General features: G+C 40.8%; 1 protein-coding gene across 1 annotated transcript in view; it reads left to right on the top strand.

The window, feature by feature from the left end:
- Positions 1-904: 904 nt before the first annotated feature.
- mtf2 (metal response element binding transcription factor 2) overlaps positions 905-14441 on the top strand; it is a 37500-nt gene continuing 23963 nt past the window's right edge. Inside the window, exons 1-3 of the mRNA XM_034104658.2 lie at positions 905-1141; positions 2332-2533; positions 4283-4364. Coding sequence (XP_033960549.1) covers positions 1137-1141; positions 2332-2533; positions 4283-4364 — 289 coding nt within the window. The 5' untranslated portion in view covers positions 905-1136. The remainder of the gene's footprint in view (positions 1142-2331; positions 2534-4282; positions 4365-14441) is intronic.

The following is a 14441-nucleotide window of genomic DNA, read 5'->3' as shown; positions in this document are numbered from 1 at the left end:
TGGCATGTTAGTTTACATTTTACCTACACCGTGGTGGTAAAGTAAGTAGGCTACATTTACTCAACTGTAGTACACATTTGAGGTAACCTACTTTACCCGAGTATTTTAATTTTATACAACTTTATTATACTATACATTTTGGAAGACGATTTTGTAATTTTCACTCCACTATATTTATTTTACAGATGTATTTAGTAGTTGGCTTATAAATTCAGATTTTGACACAGATTGCTAATGAAACACTTTAAAATATTATTGTTAGGTATAGATTAAACCATACAACATGATATGTAAGTCGTCATAACCATAAGTGGGTTAACATTATTTGCAACAATTTTGAGAAGATGTTTTTTGTTCCAAAATATTTCACAGTTCCAGCTTCTTAAATGTGAAGTTTTGCTGCTTTACCTTTGAATATCTTTTTGGGTTTTTTCTGCAATGAGTACTTTTACTCCTAATACTGTAAGTACATTTTCCTAATCATACTTGAACACTTTTACTATTTAAGTAGAGCATTATTGATTCTATGGAGGAGGATACGGACCGGGTTGACTTTAATCTCAGAATTCTGGGTAAAAAGTCAGAACTTCTTTTTTTAAACTAAATGTTTTTTAAACTTTTGGTCACATCCCATTTTCTTCTCATATGGCCCTAATCCTCTTCCGTACAATGCAGTTATTTTACTTGAAATGTAGTATGTTTACAGTGTGGTATTAGTACTTTTATTCAAGTAAAACATCTGAATACTTTTTTCACTACTGCCTACAGAATAAGTAATGCTGTAAATATGCAGTGTTCGACTAAAAGCCAACATCTTCTTTAAGGGGCGGATATGCCTTGCTTTGTAAAGGGCCTGCCTACATTTTCAAATGTTTGAAAAAAGGTGAGCGTAGTAGCGACAGCAGTAGCAGTTTAAACGCTTCCCATAATGCACTCCCCGTTCATCAGCGGGAAACCAAAATGGCGAACGTGTTGGGGGAAAATGAACCGTTTGTTATCTTCTGAAGAAAGCACGATTCCCGCAAGTTTCCGCGACATACTTTTGAGATAAACTCAAACACAGAAGAAGCGGGATAACCTTTGTCCTTACTATTTTTGTTATTTTACCAGTGATTTGTAGAAGCGGAGGTGACCGAATGAGGTATTGTTGTCATGTTTTCCTCCTGTGTGTTGGGTGTGTGTGGGTCCGACGGTCAGCGACCTCTCCGGGGTTAACGTTGCCGCTCTGCATGCGGGTTATTCATGCTAATCCGGCTAAGATGCTAGCTGCTCTAATAGGTTTTACTTTGCAACGTTATCTCGAGCTAGCTATTTATCTTCAGAGGCTAAAATTGACCATGTTCCCCCAGTATCCGAACAAAGGGAATCCCGGGCTGACTGGCTAAATGGAAATATAAATATTAAAAATAAAGCTTTAGCTTAATTTAATAACTCAAGACTTACAGCAGAATTTAAACACTAACAAGGGCATACTTGTATTAATATATCTGACAAGGGTCGCTGACATTCAATTGCCAGTTTATAGAACGTCAGCTTTAAGTTGCGTTTACTTCGTTTTTGACGTTGAAAAGGCTATATAAACACTCAGCATTGTCCTGCAGCCATCCCACTGACTGCATGTGGTTGATTACCAATTAGCACTAATTATGAGTATAATCACCTGTTGTGTGTTTCCAATGGAGGGGAAATGGCATGCGTCTAATTTTCAGCAATTGTTTTGTTAGATCTACTGAAACCCAACAGTATATCCTTATTTTTGCCATTGAGATTATACATACAGGGCAGCACTTCAGTGGATATTCACAGATATATCGTATTGTATGTTATCCTTTTTGAAAGGAATGTATTAGATGGTCCCAATTATAGTGTGGATTGTAGTGTTGCTGTGATTCTACCAGAGTTACAATTATCAAGGGGGTTTGTGATGTACATACACTTGAGTAGTATTGGTTATAAAAAAAACAGTAGGTCAATTGTTTTTACCCTGACTTTGAATTAAACGAATCATAATGATGCATATTTATATAGCACTTTTCCCAGTGCTTAAAGAAACTTTACAAGAAAATAAGAGAACATGTAACCCCATACATTTTCATTGTTCATGCACTGTTACCTCCATCCTAAATGCATAAATAAGTTTGTATTGTTACATGAACACCCAAGCACCTGGCCTGCAGCATAGAGACTGGGAATTGTATAATGTGACGGATTTAAGTATTATCTGGAATTACTGTAAAAACAAAGAAACTGATTTGTCATTACCCCATTGGAAAGGCTTCGCTCTTCATTTAACTGCTGCCATCTTTCCCTTCACCTCCCTTTGTCTTCCAGAGACTCAGGGGTTGTGGATCACCTGTCTGTCCATCACAGAGCCCTCCCCCAGCGGCAGCAGCAGGCCGTGCCCTTGTCTCCCAGCAGCCTCTCTGCTCAGGGGGAGTATGGAGAGGACTACATGTTGGACAGGTTCACAGAGGGGCAGGACGTCTTGGCCCGGTGGTCAGACGGCTTGTTCTACTTGGGGACAATCACCAAGGTTAGTCTGGGGGGGATTTACTTATGGCACTAAATTACTTCTATTTATATACACAGTAACATCTAGGAATGGGCTGTATTGAGTAGGGCTGCATGATTTAAAAAAAAAAATACTAACTGCATTTTTTAAAACTGATATTGCAATTGCAGTTTGAGGCAATTTTCATTTAAAAAAAACAAAACAAACATTATTCACATTATCTTAAAATAAGGATCTGTACCAAATTAAATTTGATTAAATATGTATTGTAAGTCTGTCTATTACCTTTTGTAGGCTGGAATTTCTTTGCATCACGACAATACTTTTATTTTCACATATATTGCATTTACCAAATATTGAGCTTATTGCAAATTAAATATTGCACTCGCCCATATTTTGATTTTGATAACATCCCATTTAAATGTTCAGTCCTCGTATGGAAAGCATAAAAAATGACTATCTGAATAAATAACCCAACATTAATTTTATGGTTCACTATTATTGCTTTCACAAAATGATAAATATTCATCATATATGAGATTATTATAACTACGTGGGAATACGCAATTATAAGAACAGCTACGACAGCTGGGTAAGATCAATCAAATCACTTTACTAAAAACAGCCATTAAAACCAGGAAAGGATTATGATTCGTTATAGAAAAAGTCCAAAATGCAAGCAGTTTCTCACGATATCCATTATAATGATAAATTGCCTCACACTTGTACCACAACCTGCTCCAGTACACAAGATGCTCAAAACACTGGAAACAGCCCAGTGGAATAGCCCCCTAAGTAGGCCTCCAAATGCACATATCTGAGTTTCAAACCATTGTGCCCTTATTATATCCCTTTTTTTTTTTTTTACACAACTTTAGCTTAGCTTGTAGCCTAGTTTATTTTCAGCACTTTTGGTCTTAGGACGCAAGAGCCGCGTTCACACTGCGGTACTTTTCCTACAAAGGTTCATGCGAACTTAGTTCATGCGAACTCTTTAGTTCTCATGAACTAAGTACAGATCGCGTTCACACCAGAAAAAGTCCCTGGGGGTGGATTAGGCAAATGAAGCCGCTGACGTCACTTCTTCTTCTTCTGCTTTGGGTTTACTGGCAGGCCGCAACCCACTTCACGGCGTATACTGCCGCCCAAAGTCCCCGGCCGGAAGTCCCCGGAGTTGGGGACTGGCTTCAGTAGAAGCTGCTGGGAGTCCCAGCAGCTTCTACTGAAGCCTTCCGAGTAAATCGCCAGAACGCCGACACCTCCTCATCTCCATCGCTCCCATGTTTTATTTTGTGTTGCCATAAGTTAGTCTCTCTGCGTTTCTGCGCTGGGCTAATGCTAATGCTAATAATGCTAATGCGAGGATAATAAAATGGCGGCTTCACAAAACTTTTTGGGAGTTTTACGGGGCGTGGTTTGCAATCTACCCAGCCAATCAGAAATATAGCTCTTTTCTCAAAAAAGAGCCGCTCAAAAGTCCCTGCTTTCTAGCAGGGACTTTCGAGGGGGTAAAAAGGTTCGCATGAACTACTTTTAGTACCGGCTCTTTTTGGTGTGAACGCGATCATGAACTAAGTTCGCATGAACCTTTGTGGGAAAAGTACCGCAGTGTGAACTCGGCTAAGGACTCCACCTGGAGAAATCCTCAACATTTGGCAGATGTGACGTACTGGACTTGTTCAAAGATTCCAGATGCGTTGGCACTAAATAAATGCTTTAAGAACAGTGTGGCGTTAAGAAAGACATCCATCTATTTTGTTTCTCCTTCAGATAAATCGGGAGAAGCAGAGGTGCTTTGTGATTTTCGAGGATCGTTCAAAGTCTTGGGTTCTGTGGAAGGATATTCAGACAGGTGAGTTCTTCAACTTGAAGATTGACATGGACTGCTTTTATTTAACATCTGGATTTTACTGTTAAATAAAAGGGCCTTCCCCAACCATTCACAGGTAATCTAAAAGGTGCAATGTTTTATGTCCTGGAAGCATCTGGACTTTAGACTCTTTACAGCAGGGGTGTGGAACCTTTTTCCTCTCAAGGGCCATTTAAATTTTTCAACATCCTCCGAGGGCCATACAAATTATTGACCTCTGCTTAAAAATACTAAAATCACAGCCCATTCATTTGGCCTTTCTTTCCTGCTGTGCAAAGAAAAAAAACAACCTCTTAATCCAGATATCTTACCATGACTCGCGCATGCATGCATGTGCACGGTTGTGACATGACCACCCAAACAGAAAGATATGTGCAAATGTATTTAGTTTCCTATCCATGTGAACATGAATTAAGTGTGTGTGTGGGGTCGCGACGCGACCTAACCTCCTCTAGGGGTTCCGGGGTCATGCTCCCCCGGGAAGATTATTTTTGAAATGTTGAAGTCAAAAGCATCAATCTGGTGAACTGAGAGCAACATTAGGAGATCTATGGATACTAGTGCTGTAGCGACGCGTCGACAATGTCGACGCATCGACTTCAAAATATCGTCGGCGACACATTTCCGCGTCGACGCGTCGCTACACACACGTGGGTCACCCACAGCAACAAGCAGTTCTAGCTGTGGTGGCTACCATTAGCAGCTAGCATTTGATCTCCGATTTTTACATTAAAATAGAATTATGGATTATAAATTCAATCATTTTTTTATACATAGACGTTAAAAACCTATGGATTAACCGATTCAGCCGCGTTTTTTCTCATTTTAATGCCATTGAACACGTCTTTTGATCAGATTGACAGCTACGGTAGTGAGACGATCTCCCTAGAAGCTCTGTAAAGGTACGTGTTGTGATGACTGTATTTGCTTCCCCTGTCGCGAGTCCGGATCACTCAGTGATGATACTATATACCTACATAATCTGTGGAGTCTCAGCTTTAATCGGATATCTTGTATGTGCAGCTACGATAAGTAATAAGGGTACTTTTATCTTGAGTTCTGTGCCAATGTCCGTTAGCATTTTTCGCTCAGGGGTCATTTAGATGCTTCTTATGAGACTTGTGTTTTGTTTTGGTAAACATGGCACATATCGTCAGTTAGCTGAGATTATTTCCGTTAATCTGGTATAACACATTAATAGGTTCTTAAATATTAAGTTCCCCTGAGACACAGTATTGTGTAATATCAATTTTTACATTACGTTTTTTTTACATTACGTTTTTTATGAATTGAACAGAAAAATAATTGTTAGATTAGTCGACTAATCGATCAAATAATCGCCCGATTAATCGTTTTCAAAATAATCGTTTCCCCCCAGCACTAATGGATACATCTTAACACCCATATGAAACAGACCTGTAAGCAGATTTTCTTTTTCTTTATGGATATTTTACAAATCACTCTCCTTTCAAACTGTCTTCTTGTTTATTAATAACAACCTTTTTTTACTGTCATATAGTATTTTATACCGGTTTACTTTATTCTCTTATTTTTTTTATAATGATCATATAAAGATGTGCCTTTACCTCACTGGTTGGAGAAAAAGCTTCTTATATTCGTTAGCATAGCTAGCTAACCAGATGCAAATAACAACAAAGTTACTGACTGTATGATCAGTATGACAGATCAACAGATCGCCACCGGGCTGTCAACTAAAGACACAACCACGCAAAAACTGCGGCATGTGTACGGCTCCTTATGGGTACTGACATTTGTGAAGTGCCGGAGCGGCGTTCCAATGCTCTCCGGCAGAACTTCACCCCTGTCAGACGAGACATATACCACGTGATGACACGTTAGGCTCGTGTTGTGTTCAAGGACCCTTGTGGCCAGGAAAAACAGGCACTCGCTTGTTTAATTATTTTGCAGTCGATTTCTTTTAAAGGTCACATGTCATGCTTTTCCGGTTATTACCCGTCCCCTTGTGTGTTATGAAGTTTTTTATGCATGTAAACGGTGTGCAGAGTCAAAACCCTCAAAGTACACCCTGTAGCGAGTAAAACTCTAACACAGAAAATACCTCCCCAAAACGCCTCGTTGGTGAAACATCATCATCCATTTGATTCTTCTGGGGACATCTGATGTCATGTCGTACCCGGAACGAAATGGATCAATCCGTGGAGCCGTTACGTTACGTCCGCGGAGCTGTTACGTTAAGCCCCCGCTGATTGGTCCAAATGGACCAATCCACGGACTTCCTCACACACTCAGTGCATGCAGCTCTGCTGATCTCTCCTCCCTGGCTGCAGGCTGATAACAGACAGTTGGGATCGCGGCGAAATTCTCTCTGCAGACCCATTCTCACAGCGTTTATCAACCTTTTTCTTACTCAATATCAAGCCACACTTATTGTTTTTACTTCGGCTGTGACTTTGTGTGTGCTCAGGGTGAGTTTGGCTGTTTTTCGCTGTGTATCGCTAAACAAGGAAATCACACCTCCGGCTCAGCTCAGCGCGATTCACAACGTCCCGACTGGTCCCGACCAATCGGAGCACACTGGGCTCACAGGGAGGGGGGGGCAAGAGCTGCAACGAGCCGTTTAGTGGAGAGAGTGAATACACATACTTTACAGAGATGCTGTATGCGAAACCAATGTGAGTTTGGAAAATTGCACAGTATGAATCTATTCTAGTAGACCTCAACAATGGAATTATGATCAGTGGAAATGGCCATGACATGGGACCTTTAAGACATTTTAAGATTTTTTTTCTTTTCTTTTTTGCGTGCGTTTATAAATTACCTCGAGGGCCGTACTAAATGGTCTCGCGGTCCCTATACGGACCGGAGGCCGGAGGTTCCCCACCCCTGCTTTACAGTTTCTGAGGGATTTCACTCAAATTCTTTAGTTGGATTAGTTGTTTGCTCTCCAACCCTCCCCCTGTCTCCCTTCCTTATCTCCCCTCTCTTGGTGCTGGCAGTTAACTGACCACAATGTCTGGCATCAGTACAGTCCAATGTCCACATGTGAAAATAAGAATAGGGGAGAGATACACTGCACCCGAGTGGCTTGGGTCCCATTCCTCCAGATACATCAATTAGTCATTACATGAGTTTTGATGTAAAAAAAGAAACATTTTAACAAACATCCACCATTTAATTTTCTACGATCTTGGCAAGTTTCTAGTGACCGGATCCGGGCCCCCCAGTAGCACGACTGGTAGAGCCTGTACTCTGTACTTAGTTCAACGTTCTGGGTTTTATGCCAGATCTCTCTTTTTGCCCTGCCCTTCTCCAATCTGTTGCTATCTCACAAACAGAAATGTAAAATAAAAATCTCCAAATAAAATAAATCACTTGAAGAGATCCACATGTTCCTGCACAGCTGTATGTAAAGAGTTATTTATTACTTATTATTAGTGAGAATGGACTAATAAGTTTTCTCTTTAATCTTCTTCTTCTTATTAGGGCCCGATCACTAAGTGCGAGGAATTTATTGTTATTGGTGGAATTATTCTTCTTCTGCTGACGTTTCCTATTTTTGAGGGCTTTAGGACGCTTCAAAAGTTGTATAATTTTGCACGGACGCCAGGACCGGTGACAAAATTGACATTCTGGAGTCAATGGGTTCAAATTGTCCAACATGCTTGTTAGCGACACCTATATGTAAATAATTTTAGAAACATTTACATAGTCGCACCGTAAGTCAGTTTGACCAGACATTTTTCACACTGATCCGGGTGGACCTGCTCTACATATAGTCCTCTTGAACCTCTAAGCTCCGCCTACTTTGATTTTTTTTCATTACATTGCATTTAGCTGACGCTTTTATCCAAACTGACTTACAATAAGTACATTCGACCAGGAAGACACAACCTTGAAGAAAACAGAATCATATAAGAACATCAGGTTTCATAGAGCCAAGCATTTCAAGTGCTACTCAACTGGCTATAGATAAGCCAGTCCTTTATTAGTATATAAGTGCTCTGTTAGCAGTTCTTTGTTAGTAATTCTATCGCTCGAGGTGGAGTCGAAAGAGATGAGTTCTCAGTCTGCGCCGGAAGGTGTGTAAGCTTTCTGCTGTCCTGATGTCAATGGGAGCTCATTCCACCATTTTGGAGCCAGGATAGCAAACCCACGTGTTTCTGCTGATGGGAACTTGGGTCACCCTCGCAGCGAGGGTGCAGCGAGTCGTTTGGCTGATGCAGAGCGTAGTGCACGCGCTGGGGTGTACGGTTTAACCATGTCCTGGATGTAGGAAGGGCCAGATCCATTCGCAGCATGGTACGCAAGTACCAGTGTCTTGAAGTGAATTCTAGCAGTTACCGGAAGCCAGTGAAGGGAGCGGAGGAGCGGCGTGGTGTGGGAGATTTTAGGAAGGTTGAAGACCAGACGAGCCGCTGCATTCTGGATGAGCTGCAGAGGTCGGATGGCACATGCAGGTAGACCAGCCAGGAGGGAGTTGCAGTAGTCTAGGCGTGAGGTGACGAGAGCCTGGACCAGAACCTGCGTCGCTTTCTGGGTCAGCTGGGGACGTATCTTCCTGATGTTGTAATTAGCATAATGTTCAAAACAGTGAAATATTCACTTCAATTTTTAGTCTTTCGCCACCAAACTTAGTATACAGCATTGGTGGAGTGTCCCACACATTACCCTAGGAAATGAGCATGTTCAGTCGATAAATATGGCCGCCATTAATCAAACGTATTTGCAAAAAGGTGGGGCTTAGAAAGAAATGCTCATAACTCATCAACAATGTATCCAAATATCACAGATTTTGGTGGATAGGTTCCTTCTGTCTTGGGGAATAGGCACACCAAAGCATTTCTTTTTTTTAGACATACTCTTGGGGTGAGTATGAACTGAGATTTAAAGTGTTGCAACGAACGTGGGAGTGGCCTATCATTTTTTTTTAATTGCGATGTGCTAAAATGAGCTTCGGACGCAAAACTTGGGACACACGTCACAGCCCACGACCTTTTCGAGAATGTAAAAAAAAAAAAAAAAATCGTAATTTTTATGTTAAAACAGCTCAGTACCTATTGTGTGGTAGTCACATATAGTTTCTCCGAACTTCATACATTTTGGCACAGACATTCTTCATGGAATTGTGGACAAAAAATGTGCGTTTTTCATGCATTTTAAGCATGGAATTTTTTTTTTTTTATGAACGTGGAGCTCGTAGGCTAACGGAGAATGTACCACTTTTGACCATTTATATGTCAGATACTACCTTAAGCTACTGAGACCCACACACACACACACACACACACACACACACACCTACACACCTACACACCTACACACCTACACACCTACACACACACACATACACTCTACAAAACACATCTACACATTGTACAACAAACACAAACAGCTCCTAAAGCAGGGGTCGGCAACAGGCGGACCGCGGTCCGGATCCGGACGCCGATGCCGACCTATAATCAATACATAAATAGGGGATTTAAATTTTGACGGGACGATTCTATTTTAACCGCTGCCGACAGGGGGCGAAAGAGACAAGTGAGCGATACAGGGAGAGAAACACAGAAGAAGAGACGAGAGCGCGGCAGAGAGAAGCGGAGAGGAAAGTAAGTGAAGAGAATAATTAGCGATACAGGGAGAGAAGCGGAGAGGAGAGTGAACAGGCGTGTTAGCGGCAGACAGGAAGAGACACATAATTACACATGGCGCTCTCCAAGAAGAGGAAAGTGGACGGTGAGAACAGAGCTTTGAACCCTGAGTGGACTCATTCATGCTCATCCTGCCCACTGGGAGCACAGAACCAGTGTGTATCATTTGTTCAGAGACCGTGGAGCTCATTCAAAGTGCCAAAACGCCACTATGAGACAAAACACAAAGTGTTTGACCAAACATTCCCTCTCAAGTCAGAACTGAGGTCACAAAAAATAAGCAGTCTCAGAGCCCGATATGATCAGTCCACCAGGATCAAACTAAATATCGTTCCAGGGCAGGCTAACCTGCATGTGTGTGTGAGAATGGCCCTGACACCATTTCAGCCCAGATTTACAAACTCCTGGCAGGACAAGCTCAAGCTCTATTCTCACACTGAATTAAAAACAATGTGAGTGAGGGACTGCAATATAAGAGGGAAAGAAAGAGAAACTTTGAACTGCTCAATTGTTATGATGTAAAGACTGATATTGTTCTATAATCGGCTGAAACAGTTAGGTCATGATGTGAAACGGTTAGCAAAGAAAAAGGAAAACTCAAGCTGCTACGACACTTTATTTTATCTATCTAAAATTAAGCACTTTAAAGATGCACATATTTTCAAAAGCTATTTTATTTATTTTCTCTATTTTATTTTTAAATGCAGCCCGAGAGGAACATTACACATATCCACAGTATTTACTGTATATCTGTATAGTTCAATGTTAATTGACAATAAATATTGTTGTTTATGAATTGTACTTTCTTTATTTGATTGGCAGTCAGTTGTTGATTACATGCAGACGTTGATAAAGCTGCAGGCTACTTCAATATATATCACACTAATTCATGAAGCAATTTAGACATTTTGAAGTTCCGGACCTTTGCAGGGGGAGATTTTCTCTAACCGGACCTTGTTGAATTTTAGTTGAATACCCTTGTCCTAAAGCATATCATAAATATCAGGCTACAGCCCTTGTATATTTTATTATGTGACGCACTATATAGGGCTACACGATTTTGGGAAAAAAAATGTAATTGCGATTTTTCTGACCAATATTGCGATTTGATTTGCGATATTTGTTTTTATGCGACCCAACGGAAGTTTATTGTAAAATGCGGCCATATCTCCGGCTAGGAAGGTCGTATCAACTTGCTCACAAATGGCCCGCGGGCCGCCTATTGCGACCCATGTCCTAAAGCATACAATAAAGTGTGTAATGTAGGCCTGTTACATATATTATTGAGCGATATATATTATACACACTGTTCTGCTTTCTGCACTGACCTCAGCAGCTGTTCTCACTGTAAACATCGCGTCACAATGAAAGCAGTTGTATTTATAAAAAAATAAAAATAGCCTAACATCCAGGGGAGATGTGATTAGTGAGTAAACAAACGGTAAAGGGCAGAAAGTCTGATGCACATTGATCATCTTAAATAACTTATCACAACGGGAACAGTTTGCTGCCGGAGGACCGAGGAGTCGAGGACGTGAACATTTGAGAAATGACAAGCGGCTCATTTTGGAGGACTCGTGTGCGTCGACTTGACGCCTGGACGACAGGCGCATAGACGCGAGGGCCCGCTCATCACTGCACGCACAACTGTGATCGCAGTTTTAACTATTATTATTATTATATATATATATATATTAGGGCCGGGACTTTAACGCGTTAATTAAGATTAATTAATTACACAAAAATTAACGCGTTCAAAAAAAATTAACGAATTTTAATCGCACTTATTTTTGCACAGCGGAACGTTTCTCACTGGATGAGTTTCAGGCGTACCGATTATACTGGAGCACCAACTAACGTTCATGACTTCAGCATGGGACTTCAAACAACAACAAACCACGGTGAACAATAGTCAAACATGAACGAACAAGCTGATGAGACCGCTTTGGTCGGCCCCGTGGATGGGACATTTTGTTTTAAAAAACGGACGGATGGAAGCGTCGATAAGAGCACGGTTGTGTGCAAATTATGCAAAAAAGAATTTGCATATCACCGCAGCACATCAAGCCTAAAGTATCACCTAAATGCAAAGCAGCTAGCATGTAGCAGTTAGCCCGACTCCGAGTGCAAGGAACCACACCCTGACCCAACCCACACTCAACCAGATGACTGGTTTCAGGGCCAGGATAAGTAAGTCCACGTCTGAGAAAATAACCAACTCCCTGGCTCACTGGATTGCACTCGACTGTAGACCACTTGGAGTCAAATCCATGTGAAAATTGCTTCTCACTGTTCTCAGGTCAAATATGTATATTTGATTAAAAATGCGATTAATTTCGATTAATTAATTACAAAGCCTCTAATTAATTAGATTAATTTTTTTAATCGAGTCCCGGCTCTAATATATATATATATATATATATATTAGGGGTGTAACGGTTCACAAACATTTCGGTTCGGTACGTACCTCGGTTTTTTGGTCACGGTTCGGTTCGGTACGTTTTCGGTACAGCAGAATTTTTTTTCACAAAACAAAACATATATATTTTTTTATTATTATTAAACTGTGAATAATGTATTCACTCAAATAAATACAAAATATAATAAAATAAACCTTAAGGTGCAGCATTTCGATGAACTGAAATAATCTGTATTTGAACTTTACTGTACTAGTACTCACAAAACATAAACTATTAGTTTGGGGTTTTTAATTATTATTAAACTGTGAATATTCACTCAAATAAATACAAAATATAATAAAATGAACATTAAGGTGCAGCTTTTCGATGAACTGAAATTATCTGTATTTGAACTGTACTGTACTAGTACCTAAGCAGCCAGTTTGACATTATGACTGGCTTGTCATTGTATTTTCATGTTGTTTAAAGAAAGATGAACTTGTCCACATTGCTTGCTGAAAGGGCAGATCTGCTGGCACTAGCAATGTCTCCTGCTGTGGAGAACACCCTCTCGCTAGGGACAGAGGTAGCAGATACAGCCAGGTAGCGCTTTGCTAACATGGCAACATAAGGATATTTGGCGTTTGTAATAGCTTTGGCTCGGTCTGAACTTGTTGCGAGTGGTGGAGGCTTAAATGCTAGTGGGAGTTGGGTTTGCACTTCAGTCTTTTTTCTTTTGGTACTGATGATATTCACGATCGGGTGATGCCTTTTCAAGAGTGTGCAAGTTTGATGTATTGCCAGCTGCGTAACTAATTTTAGTTGAACAATGCCGACAAACACCTTTGGTTCGGTCCACCTGGCTTTGTCCGTCATCCTTGTTCGTAACTGCGAAACCAAAATGTTCCCAAACCGGAGACTTCAATGATGCTGGAGGATTTTCGAGCTCAACTTTATCTGCGTTCGCCATTAATTTTCGACAGTTCCTCAAATTACTGACTACATTTGAACGTATCCCTCTGACCACCTCTCATAGTATGCCTCTCATCCAATGAAATGACCTGCTCGCTCTATGACGCGTTGAACCCAATGTGAGCAAATTACTCTGAATGCTGCGATGCAGTACCTGAGATTACAAACAACAAAAGTTGTTCACGTTCTCAATTTTTTACGTTTAACGTTATATTCGTTCGGTACACTTCGGTACACACCTGTACCGAACCGAAGGGCCCGTACCGAATAATTTCGGTACGTGTACCGTTACACCCCTAATATATATATTATATTCCAATGTCCAGCATACTTGGAATTCTACCGAGCCCGGTGTACTTCGTTTGGAGAAATTTCGAGGCTGCACATGTGTATACTCCGGTCTTAAAATCCCCACAATGCTTTGCGCACGGACCAATTTCCCCAAATCTGTGGCGGAAAATGTAAGGCGGGGCCTCTCATATGACGCACACTTGCTCGCCTTTTCCACTCTTCGTTTTCCAAATACCAGGAAGTATTCTTGCCTCGCTTCCGAAGCAAGACGCTCGGAAAACATGTGCTACCAAGCAAGCGTACTCGACATTGAGAAACACCCTGGGTGTAAGGCGGGGCCTCTCATATGAAGCACACCTGCACACTTGCTCGCCTGTTCCACTCTTCGTTTTCTCTGTAAGGAAGTCTTTTTTTTCCGGCTGCGAAGTTTCAAATTCTAGCGCACTCGAGCTGGTTTCTCCATTCTTACCTACCCTACCTTTAATGATTAAACAAGAGCTTCATCACACAATGCTGATTAAGTCTCTGGCAACTAGTGTTAATTTCGTCAGCTATTTTTTAATTTAGTTTTAGTCTTAGTCCTGTGTTAAATTTCCTTTTTAGTTTTAGTCATATTTAGTCACCTTAATCCTGTTTTTATTTAGTCAAGATTTAGTCGACTAAAAGTCTGAGCATTTTAGTCTTATTTTAGTCGACTAAAACGGTAAACATTTTAGTCAAGATTTAGTCGACTAAAGGTCTGAACATTTTAGTCTTATTTTAGTCGA

The sequence above is a fragment of the Pseudochaenichthys georgianus genome, chromosome 17 (assembly GCF_902827115.2).
Source record: "Pseudochaenichthys georgianus chromosome 17, fPseGeo1.2, whole genome shotgun sequence".
Taxonomy (NCBI): domain Eukaryota; kingdom Metazoa; phylum Chordata; class Actinopteri; order Perciformes; family Channichthyidae; genus Pseudochaenichthys; species Pseudochaenichthys georgianus.
Note: the sequence above shows the minus strand (reverse complement) of the source record. Positions and strands in the feature narration are given on the sequence as shown.